At 41.9% G+C, this 14136-nt stretch overlaps 1 protein-coding gene across 1 annotated transcript in view; it reads right to left on the bottom strand.

The window, feature by feature from the left end:
* LOC142588482 (proteasome activator complex subunit 4A-like) overlaps nt 1-14136 on the bottom strand; it is a 122921-nt gene that overhangs the window by 45900 nt on the left and 62885 nt on the right. The window contains exons 24-29 of the mRNA XM_075700264.1: nt 13891-13986; nt 13501-13824; nt 7566-7675; nt 5407-5460; nt 2704-2833; nt 882-1205 (exon numbers count right to left, since the gene is read on the bottom strand). Of these exons, the coding sequence (XP_075556379.1) occupies nt 882-1205; nt 2704-2833; nt 5407-5460; nt 7566-7675; nt 13501-13824; nt 13891-13986 (1038 nt within the window). The remainder of the gene's footprint in view (nt 1-881; nt 1206-2703; nt 2834-5406; nt 5461-7565; nt 7676-13500; nt 13825-13890; nt 13987-14136) is intronic.

Genomic DNA, 14136 nt, shown 5'->3' with positions numbered 1-14136 from the left:
CGTACTTTGTTTCTTTCTGTTCATGTGTCTTTTTGGCGTGAGTGACAAGAATAAGAATCACAAGGGGTTCGTTTTTTTTTATAGACAATTATAAGGAGCCACTAGACAATACAGTCAAGGAAAGAACTGAGAAAATTAACTATTTTTAATTGAAGTGCAGAATAAATTCTGAATGAGGCTTTAACCTGTGATAAGCTTCATATTCTTAAAAAGGAAATGAAAAATCAAAGTGGAGTAAAATACAAGTTTTCTGTTTGTGGGAGCCTGATCCCCAACCTCCACGTGGCGCATGCAATGCTTTATCAGCTGAGCTATAGCAACAGCTGGTGAAACCAACCAAGAACCAGGTGAAACCATCCAGAAATCACCATTGGCTTGTACAAACGAGTGAACAAGCTGACTTTTATGCTACACTGGCTCTACCAACGCCGGTTGTACATTCTAATCAACACCAAGGTCATACAGCTGGCTTTTGTGCTTTGACACAGGCAGCGTTGCTCACTGTTCAGAAATCAATACATATTGGATGTCCTTAAACATTGATTAGCTTCAAAAATTCACGCAGAGTTACCCATGTCTGCTTTTACTAAAGTAAAAAAGAAGCTATGCAAGGTTGCAGAAACCAATGCCAAACTCGCCAGGACTACATTGCAAACGAATACATGTGCAGAAGCTCTTCTCTATATATTTTGCTTTACAGCGAAGAAAAGTTGTCCACAATTAAGGAAGCAAGATGATGAAAATACTTGCTATTGGTTCACATTGCGAGGTATGACAGCTATATTCGTCATTGGCTATGTTCAAACAAATTTCAGTGATAAATATATACTTGTCAGTGGTAAAGAAAGGGTTAAACGGATGACATCCAGGGCAGCACTCACCGGCATCATTTCCTCGATGGTGCAATCCAGTGAGGGCTGCTGCTCCTCAGGCGCGTAGACAAGGAAAGGCTGTGGCAGCCGGTAGAATCCAATGTGAGTCTTGTGCACAAAGTGGTGCTTCTGCCACTGCTCCTGAGTGTCTGGCCGTAGGGCGCTGTTGTACTGAAGCCAAAGGTTGGCGGGTCGCTTGCCCCCAACCCGCTCCACCAGGGTGGCTAATGTTGGGCTTAGTTCGATCGACTCCTGGTCAATTTCGGCCAACTCCTGCTTGACGTGCTTCTTCTTGAGTTGCTTTAGCACTGTGCCCACTCCCAGGATGGCCACCTGTGCGTAGTTTGAGCCAAGAAAAAGTAGGACTCAGGAGAGCTCCTTTTGGAATAAAGACTTTTGTAAATGCTGCGTGAAATGACTTAACCTAGATCTGTCAGTTCCTGTTATACCATCTACGAGACAACCCCCTTCCTCGCATCCTGTCGCAGCAGCACCCATTCCGCTGTTGAATGTTTTTCTGGGTTTAGAAGCAAGGACTTATTTGATACTTAAAGGATTTTATTCTCTCTTGCACTTTAATTCCTTTTGATCTGGAAAATTAATCCTAACCAAAGTGCCCAGCAGTCGCCTTTATTACAGATCAGGGACGTTGATTTAATAATGTCACTGATCTGTTGTTCACATACTTTGATAGTGGTACCTACCCCTACACAATACCAGGTCTCCTTTCTTTAAATTTTGTAGCATTTGAGTTCTTGCTTTTCCTTTTCCCGATTCTGGACACTAGGTTTCATTGATGCTGTTTAATTCATGGCAAGTCCCTTGTAAGGAACAAGTGCCACTATCTTCAGGAATTACATTAAACAATGAGTGCTTTCAGGCGCGTCAGAGACATTATGAAAGAGGCCACACTTTGTCTATGCTCTGACAACATGGGCGGCACAAGATTTTACACTATGTGGATTAGTGAAAAGACATGAATATATTGTAGCCAGAAATTAAAAAGAATGAAGCAAGGCATGTAACAAGCACAATGCACTACGTATAGGCATATAGCAGAGAAACTGTCTGCTATGGTAGACACTCTGTCTGCTAATGTAAGCATGGCAGAGACTTTTACACTATCCACATGCACAGGATCATCTATGTTTTTTAAGGGCAAGTGTTTCATCAGTATCTGAGTCAGTATAAAATTCAGCATTTCGTCTACTTCATAGGGCAAATGAGCATCACACAACACTTAATGCTGATACCTATTAACTCTTTTGTTACCATGCCTATTCAAATTGATCACCTGTGACCGACATTTTAAATCACCTTAATGAAGAATAATTCTGCTGCGCCACTCAATATGTTAGCTTCAGCGCAGCATAGACAACAAAAATAACACAGTGTTCAACTCAGCTGCAAGTGTGCAACTTCCAATAGTTAAAAGTAGCACACTTGTGTTATTGTCGTCTAAATCTGTGTTGCACTGAAGCTAAAATTTTGAACAACCTGCACTAACATGTGAGACAATGTGTACTACTAGTCTGCTGGATTTTTTGACAAACTTAATATGCCATGAGAACTTGAATATTAATCAGGTGCTTCCTTTAAAAATGGTTGACCCTGTACATATGCAGAACACCTCTGGGTGGTGCACAACTAGAGCTAAACAGAACAGAACACTGTTGCGGTTAGGTATAACATCAGGAGTATTGATGCAAAATAAAAATTTATCAGGAGGTTGTCCTTCACAATAACCCCAGTTTCTGAAGCTACTGCTACCGTGCAACTTCCAGAGTGGGCAAAACAAAAAAAAACCGTCTGTTGTAAAGCTTATGCCAACCTTGCGCACGTTGAGCGTGTCATGCACCAGGTGATTGACCAGCATGTGAACAGCGGGCCCGGGAAGGGGGACGTCGTTCCTGATGAGCAGCTTAACCATCACCAGGGCCATGTGATAGTGGCGCCAGTGGCTGCGCATGTAACACTGTCATTGCACAATCCCCATCATGCGTATTAGGCCCTACAACTATTACCACCAGTGCTTGTAGTACCAATGCTAGTACTAGGAATACTAGTAGTGGTATTAGTACTAGAAGCCTAAGCAGTGCTAGTACTAGCAGCACTACTCATACCAGTAGTGGTGTTATTGCAACAGCAGTGCTACAGTACCACTGCTGGAACTACAAGTACTATTACTACAAATGGCAGTGCTAGAGTACCAGTTGCAGTGCTAATAGCAGTGCTACTAGTACTTACTGACATTTACAAGCACTACTGCTTGCATTAATGCAAAAGTGCGAACTTGTTTTTGCCGATAAACTCTAACAAAAGTGTGACGGCCAAGAAGTTAGCATGTAAACAGGCTTTTTTTTAAGTGTATATATATGTTCTTTCTGAACTGTACGTACAGTCCACGTCAATGACAACGGATTCATATAAAACATACTTTTCTATATAACAGATTGTTCTTCTCACTTAGTTTTGGTTTGCCCTTATTATCAATGCAACCAATTTTGCTTTTAACAAACCCAGCTATAACCTATCAGCTACAACAGACAAATTTCAGGGGAAAATTTTGTCTACATAATACAAATACAATGCGCTTACAGCATATGGTGTGCGGAGACTATGTTATCACCCTTGGACTTTATATGGAACATCATGGCGACCACGATGGCAGAAATGCACCCGGAATGTCCATATCATTGCTATTGCAATTCTATAGGAATGGCACCGATATGCTCGTGTGTGACATGGGTTCACCAAGTGAAGCATCACTCTATCTTTTTTAAATTTCTTACTGAATGAACAGGTGCATCTTATACACCGGTGCATACATAACAGGTGCATCTTATACACTTTTACAAAGGTGCGACTTATAGACCAGAAAATACGGTAGTTGTTTACTTTAATTTTGATGTTTTTATCATTTTTACGATTGTGAAGTTCCGCCATTTCATAACATACCGCGACCCTAATTTTGGATAGAACGCACTTGGGATGTAACGGACATCTTTCGCTGGATTACCACAGCCCGTTGTAACGAGCGTACACTGTATAAAAGTATAAGGCAACAGCTCCAATTGAAAATCGTTACTCGTATGCAGTTGTTATAATAAAGCCATTGCTAGCCATTGTGGCTCGAGTTCCTTACTCACGTACCAGCTGAAAGAAATGTACATACATAAATTGTTGTAAATAAAAGAGAAACAATGCATAGGTAGTTATATACACTAGAAAAGACAAAACAAAGCAGTATGTTCTCACTGTTCATTGAGGCAATTTTGAAATAGCGCTGCATGATTGCTTAGAATTACAAACTAAATTCTGGTTCTTACATGCCAAAACCACAATATGACTATGAGGCATGCAATAGTGAGGGACCCGGATTAATTTTTTGACCACCTGGGGTTTGTTTATATGCACTAAATGCACAGTACACGAGTGTTCTTGCATTTCGCCCTCATCGAAACGCAGCCACTGTGGCTGGAATCTACCATCATGGCAAGTTGCCCCTATGCTACCATGGCAAGTATTGCTTAAAATGCTACATTTGCTCTCTACTATGCTGCCTTAAGCCTTTCAGTTATATTTATTTCTGCTGCTTAATGCAGCTGATGGTTCTTGCACAGTTTTGTGAAAACCACACTAAATTGACCATCAAAAGGGAAGTTTGACAAAGGAAGTTTGTCCCGCTAGTTTACAATCTCGTGAAATAAAGCTTCTGGGAGTCCTCATGTCCCATGACGCACTCCAGGCGCAAGCTCCTGTAGGTTTGGGGAGAGGAGGGGAAACCTTCCCATCATGGGCGGTGCATGGGAATTGCAAGCGCCACTGAGCATTTCACATGAAATTCCTCTGACATTGCCAGACTATCTTTGGTACCCAGCAAGTGGTGAGTGTAGAAGGCTCCGCCGCCGCTCCTGTTTTTCAGCACGTGGTTAGTTAACCATGTTTCTGCCATGGGCTGTGCCTCTAGCTGGGAAGCCGGAAGCCTCTCTGTACCTAGTGTATTATACTTTTTGAGGGAACCCCCAGTGGTGTAAATTATAGTTAGCTGGTCAGCTCGAAGCGTTAGTTGCAAGCATAACAAATGCTTTCCAAGTCTACACGTGGTCGTCGTTCATCGTTTCCTCGAGCTTGTACAGGACCACGGTTGATGGGCAGGTGCGGTGTGCCGAGGTGTAGCACCTTTGGCACACTTTTATCCCTACAAATTGAGGTGATCATTCCTTCATTCGAAGCTTCACAAATTTGCCAACAAAATGTAAATAAATTGTTTACGACAGCCTTTTCACTCAATGGTCAGAAGGCAAAATAACACTGAAAATTTACCACAGCACAACTTCACGAAATGCTACCATTGTCTGTGCTTTCCTTGGCTTCACTTTGTTGTTACTATAATTAACAAGTGTCACAAGATGTCACTAGCAGCACTACTGTTGCCATGTCAGACATTCCAGCATAGGTCGATGTTAGTGTGTCTCCGCTATGTTAAATCTCCTAGTAAGCAAATCTCAAAAAAGCATGAGTGGATACTCACAGACTACCACTCTCCACCTGAGTAACCAGCTTGCAGACGAGGTTTTCATACTCCCTGTGGAATTAGCAAATAATTAACAGTTTAACAAACATAACAATATTTAAACAAGTCAGTCAGTCTAAGGGTACATGTTTAACCAATGAAGCCCAACAAAAGTCTACCAGCCAGATGTTATTGGTTTTTGGCATTCAATGGTCTTTTCATACTACAAATGTGCTGTGAAAGTGCTTTATTATTTCAAATGCTATGATGGTGTACTTTATTAAGTATGCCGGGCCTTTATGGGAGCCAAATCTGATGCATGTCCTCAGAGGTATGCTATATTTTGGAACGTCCTAAAACGAAAAAGCTTACATTGAATAGTAAAATTAGGCTTTATACAGGCCTACTTAGCTTCCCGATGGAAAAATTAGCACTTTAGCAGCACTTATTGTTTTATAGGGAGGTGTTTTTACTACCCAAGTGTGTCACATATGACTTCGGCAGGTACCGGGGAAGGGCTTTGGTGCTGCTTTACAAGATGCGTGCAGTGCTGATATAAGAAGTGACACTGATATGACATTTTACGATGTACCAGACTAAAGTATTCAGCATTTGGTTCTATGGCGGTTGAAACATTAAACATAACGGCAACAACTGCGAAGAAAGCCGATTTCTTACACTATAATCCTATTGTACGATTTGCTAGGCAACTATTTTGTTAACATTATCTGACCTAATATGAGATGGGGGCCACCTCTGATTCCCGAATGCTAGTTACCCTATTTTTGTTGCATAGCTCATCTCACTTCGCAGAGGAATATGCATCAACCTTGTCCTTTTCTGTTTCCTCGCACCTATTTTGCAATTTTAATAAAATTATGCCCAAATAATCTGTTTTTATATAAAATGTTCAGAAAATATCTTAAATTATTTTTTATCTATCTAAATTTTCAGCTACATTGTTTGCTACTTCATCGACTGTGAAGACATGACATTGTTGGAGGCAAGAAAGGGGCCAGGAGGAATAGTAACCTTGTTGATGTGATCTTTATTATCTCTTATACTTGCAACTGTCTCTGAAGATTTTTTAACCAGCAAAACATATTTTGCCTAAAAACAGGTAAAAATACATTGTATGTGCTCCGAGAACAAGTAAACACTGCTCACATACACATAAGTACAGCGTAGTTTATAAAGTCCACCTACATTCATTTTCTTGCGATGCTATAAAGATCCATTGTTACATATATGGAATGTCATGTATTCATCATTTATGACATTCTCTTCTAAATCTTACATACAAAAATCAGCTTGAGAAGCCAATACTGAGCATGACAAAAAATAAGCACGGTGTGCCCACAGGAATGCCTGCTACGTTCAGCACTTCTCCAAGTTTGGACATGAATAGATTAAAGACATCATGCAGCTGACAAAAGACAGCAATGTGGTCATCTTGGCTAGACCTTTCTTAGCAAAATGGCGTATTAAAGAAAACGGTATGTTTCTTCTTTAACTATTTACAAATGAAAATGGTGCTTTACTTTCAAAAGTACACTGGGCACTAATGGGCTAGGCCTTCAAAGATAACTGGTCTGAAAAACCTTAATCATGTTTAAGTGCTAATTTGTTAATGGCCTTATAAAGAAGCTGATTAATAATAAATGTAAGTTTGGACGCAGAATATCACAGGTATATTTAACCTAGTTATATTACCTGCAACAGTTCTAACTAACTGGAGAAGCACCATTAGAAGTAGGGTATACAGAGCCAATTGGTAAGGGTTATTGAGAATTCTGCACGCCAACGAAAATGAAAGGCCCATGTTGACACGAGTGATATGTCAATGTGTTCCTTTCCTCCCTCTGTCTGTTAGCCACATTGAATTTACCTCTTGAAACGCAATTAGCTGCAGGTTACATCCCCCAAATGCAGGGCCATCCAGATGGTTTCAATTTACATCTATGAAAAAATTCATTACAATCTGGTCAGAAAAATTAAAGGAAAACACGATGTTCTTCATGCACAGAGCTACAATACAGATTTCAATTGGAAAATATTAGACACTGCAAACCACGTATGGTTATGAGAAATAGACCAGTTCGAACACTCAGCAGAGGGCTGGCATACCCCCTCTCCCCATCTCTCCTCTTAATGCACTGAACTTCTGTGGCAATTACTTTTTTGCACTGTTGTTGCACTGCTCCTCAGCTTCCACAGCTGCAGACATTTCCTCGGCAGATGCGGCGAGTGCGAGTTTCTGTGCACATTCCAAACAGGATGCTGGCACCTGAAGGAACAAAGGGCATGCAATGCACAAAGTCAGTGCTGAGAAAACCAAAGTGAGATTAAATATGAATAACTGCAGCCATCTCCCACCTGTATGATCACCTTTTTGTTGTTTCTCATTTACAATGTGCTCAACTGACCTGATGCCCATTTGAGCACAGTGTCATGTATAAAATGATGAAATATGTATGGACATGCAAATATCAAAATTTTGGATAAATGCTAATCGAATAGGAATACTTAGCATTGAATATTGAATCAAATATAAAAAAATGATATGAACATGCGTTTATTGGCAAGTTGGTATATTTTAACATGTTGGAACATTGCAATTACATTGTCATTGGTAAAAAAAAAATAAACTATTAAGCCGTTATACTAAAAGATTGTGTATTTGGCTCATGTTAGCTTTGGAAAATTGAGCAATTTCTGCTAGTTGTCTGTTTTTGTCAACCTGTGCCTTATTATACCGCATCAATTTCCTGTAAACTCATGCATTTGACCAGTCATCACTCATCACATTTTCTATCAATCAATACGCTCAAGACCAGGTGTGGAACCTGCAAAAGGGTGCACCCTCGCTGTTCGCAAGCCCATGCCCCTTGCTGCTGAGAGGCTGGCGCTTTCCTGCAATGCTTATGCATCCAGTGGCCAAGCGTGTTATACAGGTGAAATTTTGCCAGCAGCATGAAATTATCACAAAATTTGGCACAAAATCAGAAACACTATCTTAGATTAGATAGAAATAAAAGCTAAGAACCATGTTTGCTTTTACACAGCCAGCAATATATTCGAATACCCAGTTTTCAAGTCGAATACGAATATTAAAAATATAATATTCAATAATATACGAAATTTTCAAATATTTGCACACCCTAGAAATATGCTTGCTGCCAAAAAGGCATTACAAAACCTTTTTATTTTGCTCTGTTTAGAATTGAGAAAATGGTACAGTCAAACTGCTATGCAACAAACATGGATATAACACATTATTGGATATAAGAAAGTAAATATGAAATATTTCCCATCGATATAAGCATGTAACAAATATTGTTTATAACGAATGTCAGATATAACGAAGGTATCTTCCTGTCGGATGCAACTTTGCTATAACGAGGTTCTACTGTATTTAAAAGTATTCAATATTTTGAACTTTTTCTTGATTATCTGAATTCAATTAAAAAATTGCACTATTCAAAATATATAATTCAATTCAGGGGTTTATGTACAAAAACTATGATCTGATTATTAGGCCTGCTGAAGTAGGAGTCTCCAGATTAATTTTGATCCGTTTTTGCATTGCGCCCCCATTGGAATGCAGCCACCACGGCAGGGAAAGAACTCGCGCCCTCCTATTCAGTAGCAAAGTGCATTGGCAACTGAGCTACCACAGCTTCACTATTTGAACACCTCTAGTTTACGGACAAGCTAAATTTCTCCATTTTCAACAAAGTGGCACTTCTATGACCGCTAATTGTTTCCTTTCTTTTTTTGTGGATGGGGGAAATAGCACCAAGACTCAACCAGAACAATAGAAAATGACATGAGTCTCGACAAACATCTGATGACTTATTTTGAACAATGTACAATGTAGGTGAAGACAGGAAGTAGCACACAACAAGAGCAGAATTACTAGGGGTGTGCAAATATTCAAAACTTTCAAATAACGAATCGAATAGCGTCCTCTTTGGTTCGGTCTTCGAATCAAACACAGCAGGACCCTGTTGATACGTTTTTAAAGAAACCGTGTAAAAAAGTTAACTGATGATTACGATACTCCCTAATGCGAAATTTGAGTGCAGCTCTATACATGTTTTCATTTCATGTGTCAATATTTTGTATTATAAATATACATAGGTACACGGTTTATATTAGGAAGAGAATGCTGTGAGTAGTGTGCTTTGTTTCCATACAGATGACACAGGCTACTATGGTGCCATATTGTAGCCATCGTCGCTGCACAGCTCGTCTTGCATGGCACTTTGCTTTTCTTCTCACGGTTTCGTTTCACCAACATTGAGAGAGGCCCTTCGTCGTGGGGAAATCGTGCCACCAGTGCCAGCGGCGACAACACCCAAATAAGCGTCCCATTGAGCCTTACTCTGTGGGGATGCGTGACTCTCACGCCTCCCCTGAGATCTAGTTTTCCCGCATAGCTCGTCTCCTGCAGGGCGGCTTCGCCCGCCGTGTGGCCTGGCGCCCGCGGCGGTTGGAGTGGTTGAAGCGCAGTGCGAGAGATGCCGCTAGTGTTGCGCTGCGGCAGGGTTACTTAGGCGCGGGAAAGAAAGGCGCTTGGACTTTTTCCCGGCGGGTCGGGTAACAGTGAGGACGTCCCGCGCGCCAACCCATGCTTCTGCGAGACCGCCTCGCGTGGCCGCCTTCGAACGCGCCACGATTCGCGTGACCATACACGCGAAGGACCAGGCGTTGGGATCCAGCATGGGGCGAACATATTCGCCCGCTTCCGGTCGCGGTGAGTCGGACTTCTAGATTTGTCGTGCGCCCATCGACATGTTTTGTGGATAGCAACTCGGCTAGCAGGCATTGATTTATGAAAGGTGCAATAAATGCCCTTGTGATTGTTTGCACTACTGTGTTGTCGTTCCTTTGTCCCAAGAGTACGGAGGAGAACCCCGTATCTCCCACATCTGCTCCCACAACTCATAGCCACTCACCATTGCCCCTTGCAGGAGCAGTGATCCCTGTCACACAAGCTGGTACCACGAACTGACCTCAGCAGCTGATGCCCCAGATGAGCGTAGCCCTCCCCACCTCACGCCACCCTGTCCCTCCCTTGGAAACCAGTCGGTTTTAATCGACGCCCACGTTTTTTCAGATGCTTCGCCAACTGATCTGTGCATTCTTTCTCCCAATGTTTGTACAGTACCTGGCTTGTGCAACTTTCTTCGTTTATTGCAAATTTCGATCGCTTGTTGCAATAAATTGGTAGCTTGTTGCATTGTATTGGTTGCCTGTTACAACATGCGAGAGACAATTTCTTCCTGCACCGTTATATTTACGTGACGGCTATGTTCAAATGAAACTTAAAATGAGGGAATATTACAGAATGCTGCTGTATCAAATGGGAACATAATACATAGGAGTCAATGGGATTTAGGGCGGGAACACGAAAACACAACATAACAGCTTGGAAAACGCAACAGTGAGGAACACATCAATGGGGCCCCACTGTAGTCACTATTTGTAAATGCAAATATTTTTCTAACTCCTTTTGATTATTGCAAAGCATCAACTGCACCTAATTAAACATAGAATTAGAGCAAAAGTATGATATACTTTCACCCCAGCAGGCATAGTATAGACATATCGTATTTGCATGATTGTAACATGTACCTTTCTTTGAATAAAAGGTGCATTCAAATTTGCGTGCGCATTACAAATGTAACTAAGTCTATTTGCAATAAAAAACGAAACAGATTCTCACTAAAAAACTCAATGCAAGATAGCTAGCCATACTGCCATCGAATGGGTTATTTGAAGAAAGTGACACTTGGAGACATTGCAAAGCGGGTCCATGGCGCGTGGAATGTCCTCCCACAGATGGTGGTTCCGCAAGCCTTCAAGAAGTGTGGCATTTCTAATGCATTAAATGGAACTGAAGATGATTTTCTGTGGTTGGTAAATAGCCAAAAGGAGGTGTCCTTGGAATCCAATAGTGACTAGCTGCTAAGATTCAACTCTGTCTGTCTGTCTGTCTGTCTGTCTGTCTGTCTGTCTGTCTGTCTGTCTGTCTGTCTGTCTGTCTGTGTGTGTGTGTGTGTGTGTGTGTGTGTGTGTGTGTGTGTGTGTGTGTGTGTGTGTGTGTGTGTGTGTGTGTGTGTGTGTGTGTGTGTGTGTGTGTGTGTGTGTGTGTGTGTGTGTGTGTGTGTGTGTGTGTGTGTGTGTGTGTGTGTGTGTGTGTGTGTGTGTGTGTGTGTGTGTGTGTGTGTGTGTGTGTGTGTGTGTGTGTGTGTGTGTGTGTGTGTGTGTGTGTGTGTGTGTGTGTGTGTGTGTGTGTGTGTGTGTGTGTGTGTGTGTGTGTGTGTGTGTGTGTGTGTGTGTGTGTGTGTGTGTGTGTGTGTGTGTGTGTGTGTGTGTGTGTGTGTGTGTGTGTGTGTGTGTGTGTGTGTGTGTGTGTGTGTGTGTGTGTGTGTGTGTGTGTGTGTGTGTGTGTGTGTGTGTGTGTGTGTGTGTGTGTGTGTGTGTGTGTGTGTGTGTGTGTGTGTGTGTGTGTGTGTGTGTGTGTGTGTGTGTGTGTGTGTGTGTGTGTGTGTGTGTGTGTGTGTGTGTGTGTGTGTGTGTGTGTGTGTGTGTGTGTGTGTGTGTGTGTGTGTGTGTGTGTGTGTGTGTGTGTGTGTGTGTGTGTGTGTGTGTGTGTGTGTGTGTGTGTGTGTGTGTGTGTGTGTGTGTGTGTGTGTGTGTGTGTGCCTTTGTATGTTCCATAATATTGTTTCAATACAGCGCGCATTGACCCAGGTTTCGTTACTTGATGTGTGTGGTAGAATCGGCACCAAGTTATTTTTTAAAATATATTTGGGTGCTAATATAACTGCACATTACAATCGGTGGCACGGTAGAATCATACAAATATGGTAAAACATGAGACCTAAACCTTCATAACGAACTATGTAATGATAGTAGCTTGCCAACAGGAAGAATACTAGGATGTGAACACTGTTTTATATTAATTGTGATAATGACTGTTCATTAGTCAAAAAGTACTAGAAAGCTATTCATCAATATTTGATTAGATTTGGTCTCAAAAATCCCTTTTTGCATACTCATAATAATTACAGACTGCAGGGAACTGTGCTGCGATGAAACAAAGTAATCTCCCAGTCATGATCAGTGCTTATGCTTATTTCCTGCACCCTTAAAGTCATACAACACCTAACAATCTTTCTAAAAGCCCGACAACCCAGTAAATAACCCAACTTCAATCCAATGTCAAGCAACAGATTGATAAGCTGAGCCCACACAACATGGGTGACTGAATACTACATTGCATCCCACATTGAAAAAGTACGATTTATGCATATAACCACAAGCAACACACACTTACAAGAAAGGTTTATGCATATTTTACGAATCGTACACATGCTTTAACGAATCGTTTCAGGTTTTATGCGAATCATATAATACAAGTCTTATCCTTTGCCATTTCAGATTTTTTTCTGCACTGTTATCAGTTTTGTGTTTCTGCCCTCATGAATACGCCCTATGCATCAATCATTCTCATGTCACAATTGTTGCAGGTTCCTCTGTAAGGAGGTTGCCTGTCTTATCGAACTGCAAGCAAGCACACAGTAAGTTTCCAAATTATTGCGATCACCATCAACTGATCTAAATTGCTTTAGGATGTGAGATAACTACAACCGTTAGCAAATCATGTTTCCCCGTCCGATGACTACAGGCTATGCCAGTCTTTCACACATCCACCGTGTTACTTGCTCTTCTATAGCTGGTACATGTTCATTAAAGGAAAGAGAAAGCACCTTATTTACCTGCAAAATTCTTCAACACACATAATGCTTGCAACCCCCTACATTTGGCATCAAAACTCAGAATCTTTTTTTCTAATTAGACAGGGAAAATTTTCCCTGCATACTTATTGTACCCTCCAACTTCACATCGTTTCCACAGAAAGAAGCGAGGCCATTATGCAAGTAAAAATGTCCCGTTTTCTCCAATGTTTGTCATCATCTGCCTTTAGGGCACATGTTTAGGCCAGCTGTTACATTATTAAGTTCAAATAGCACAATACACTCAGCAGTGAAACAATAGATTGAGACAGTGTGGCATCGCAAACATGTGACAATTCTGCACCTTAAGCGCCAGCTGGATGGTCTCGAGGTGCTTCTGCAACGTTTCGAGGATGTGCTCCAGGAGCCAGATGATGGATGGCTTCTCGGAGTGCCGTGCCCCGACCAGTGCAGGCCACAGGGATCCCAAGAATGGCCAGTCACACAGGACAAGCATTGTTCGCTGCTTCTTTCCGAGCAGAGTGTACAGGGCGCCCTTGAATTGTTCATGCGTCACTTCGGTGCGCTCTGGTGTCAGCAGCTGCAGCAGTCCTTTCAGGAGCAGAGTGTGCGAGCCAGGGTAACTGTGCACACAGTTGCCCAGCACCTCCTGTGCTTGAATTCGCACCTGCACCCAATGGTGGAGCACGCGTTGTACAAAAACCAAGCTCAGCAATTCGTGCAGGCAACTTACCTCGCTGTAGTGGCTAGTGGCAAGGCGCGACAGGTCGAACATCAGGTCCTGGTGTAGCTCTGTGAAATAGCTTAGGTGGCGGCTCAGAACACGCATCTGCATGGAAAAATTCGGGACACCGTGAACAGACCGGAACACATTTATCGATTGAGTCAGTCCAGTAATGGGCCGGTGTTAGAGTGGAACAACTGAACAACAAGTGATCCGATTCGTGTAGTACAGTAAAACCTCGTTAAACTGTACTCA

This window comes from Dermacentor variabilis, chromosome 7 (genome assembly GCF_050947875.1).
Source record: "Dermacentor variabilis isolate Ectoservices chromosome 7, ASM5094787v1, whole genome shotgun sequence".
NCBI classification, from domain to species: Eukaryota; Metazoa; Arthropoda; class Arachnida; order Ixodida; family Ixodidae; genus Dermacentor; species Dermacentor variabilis.
This window is presented reverse-complemented; position numbering and strand designations above follow the sequence as displayed.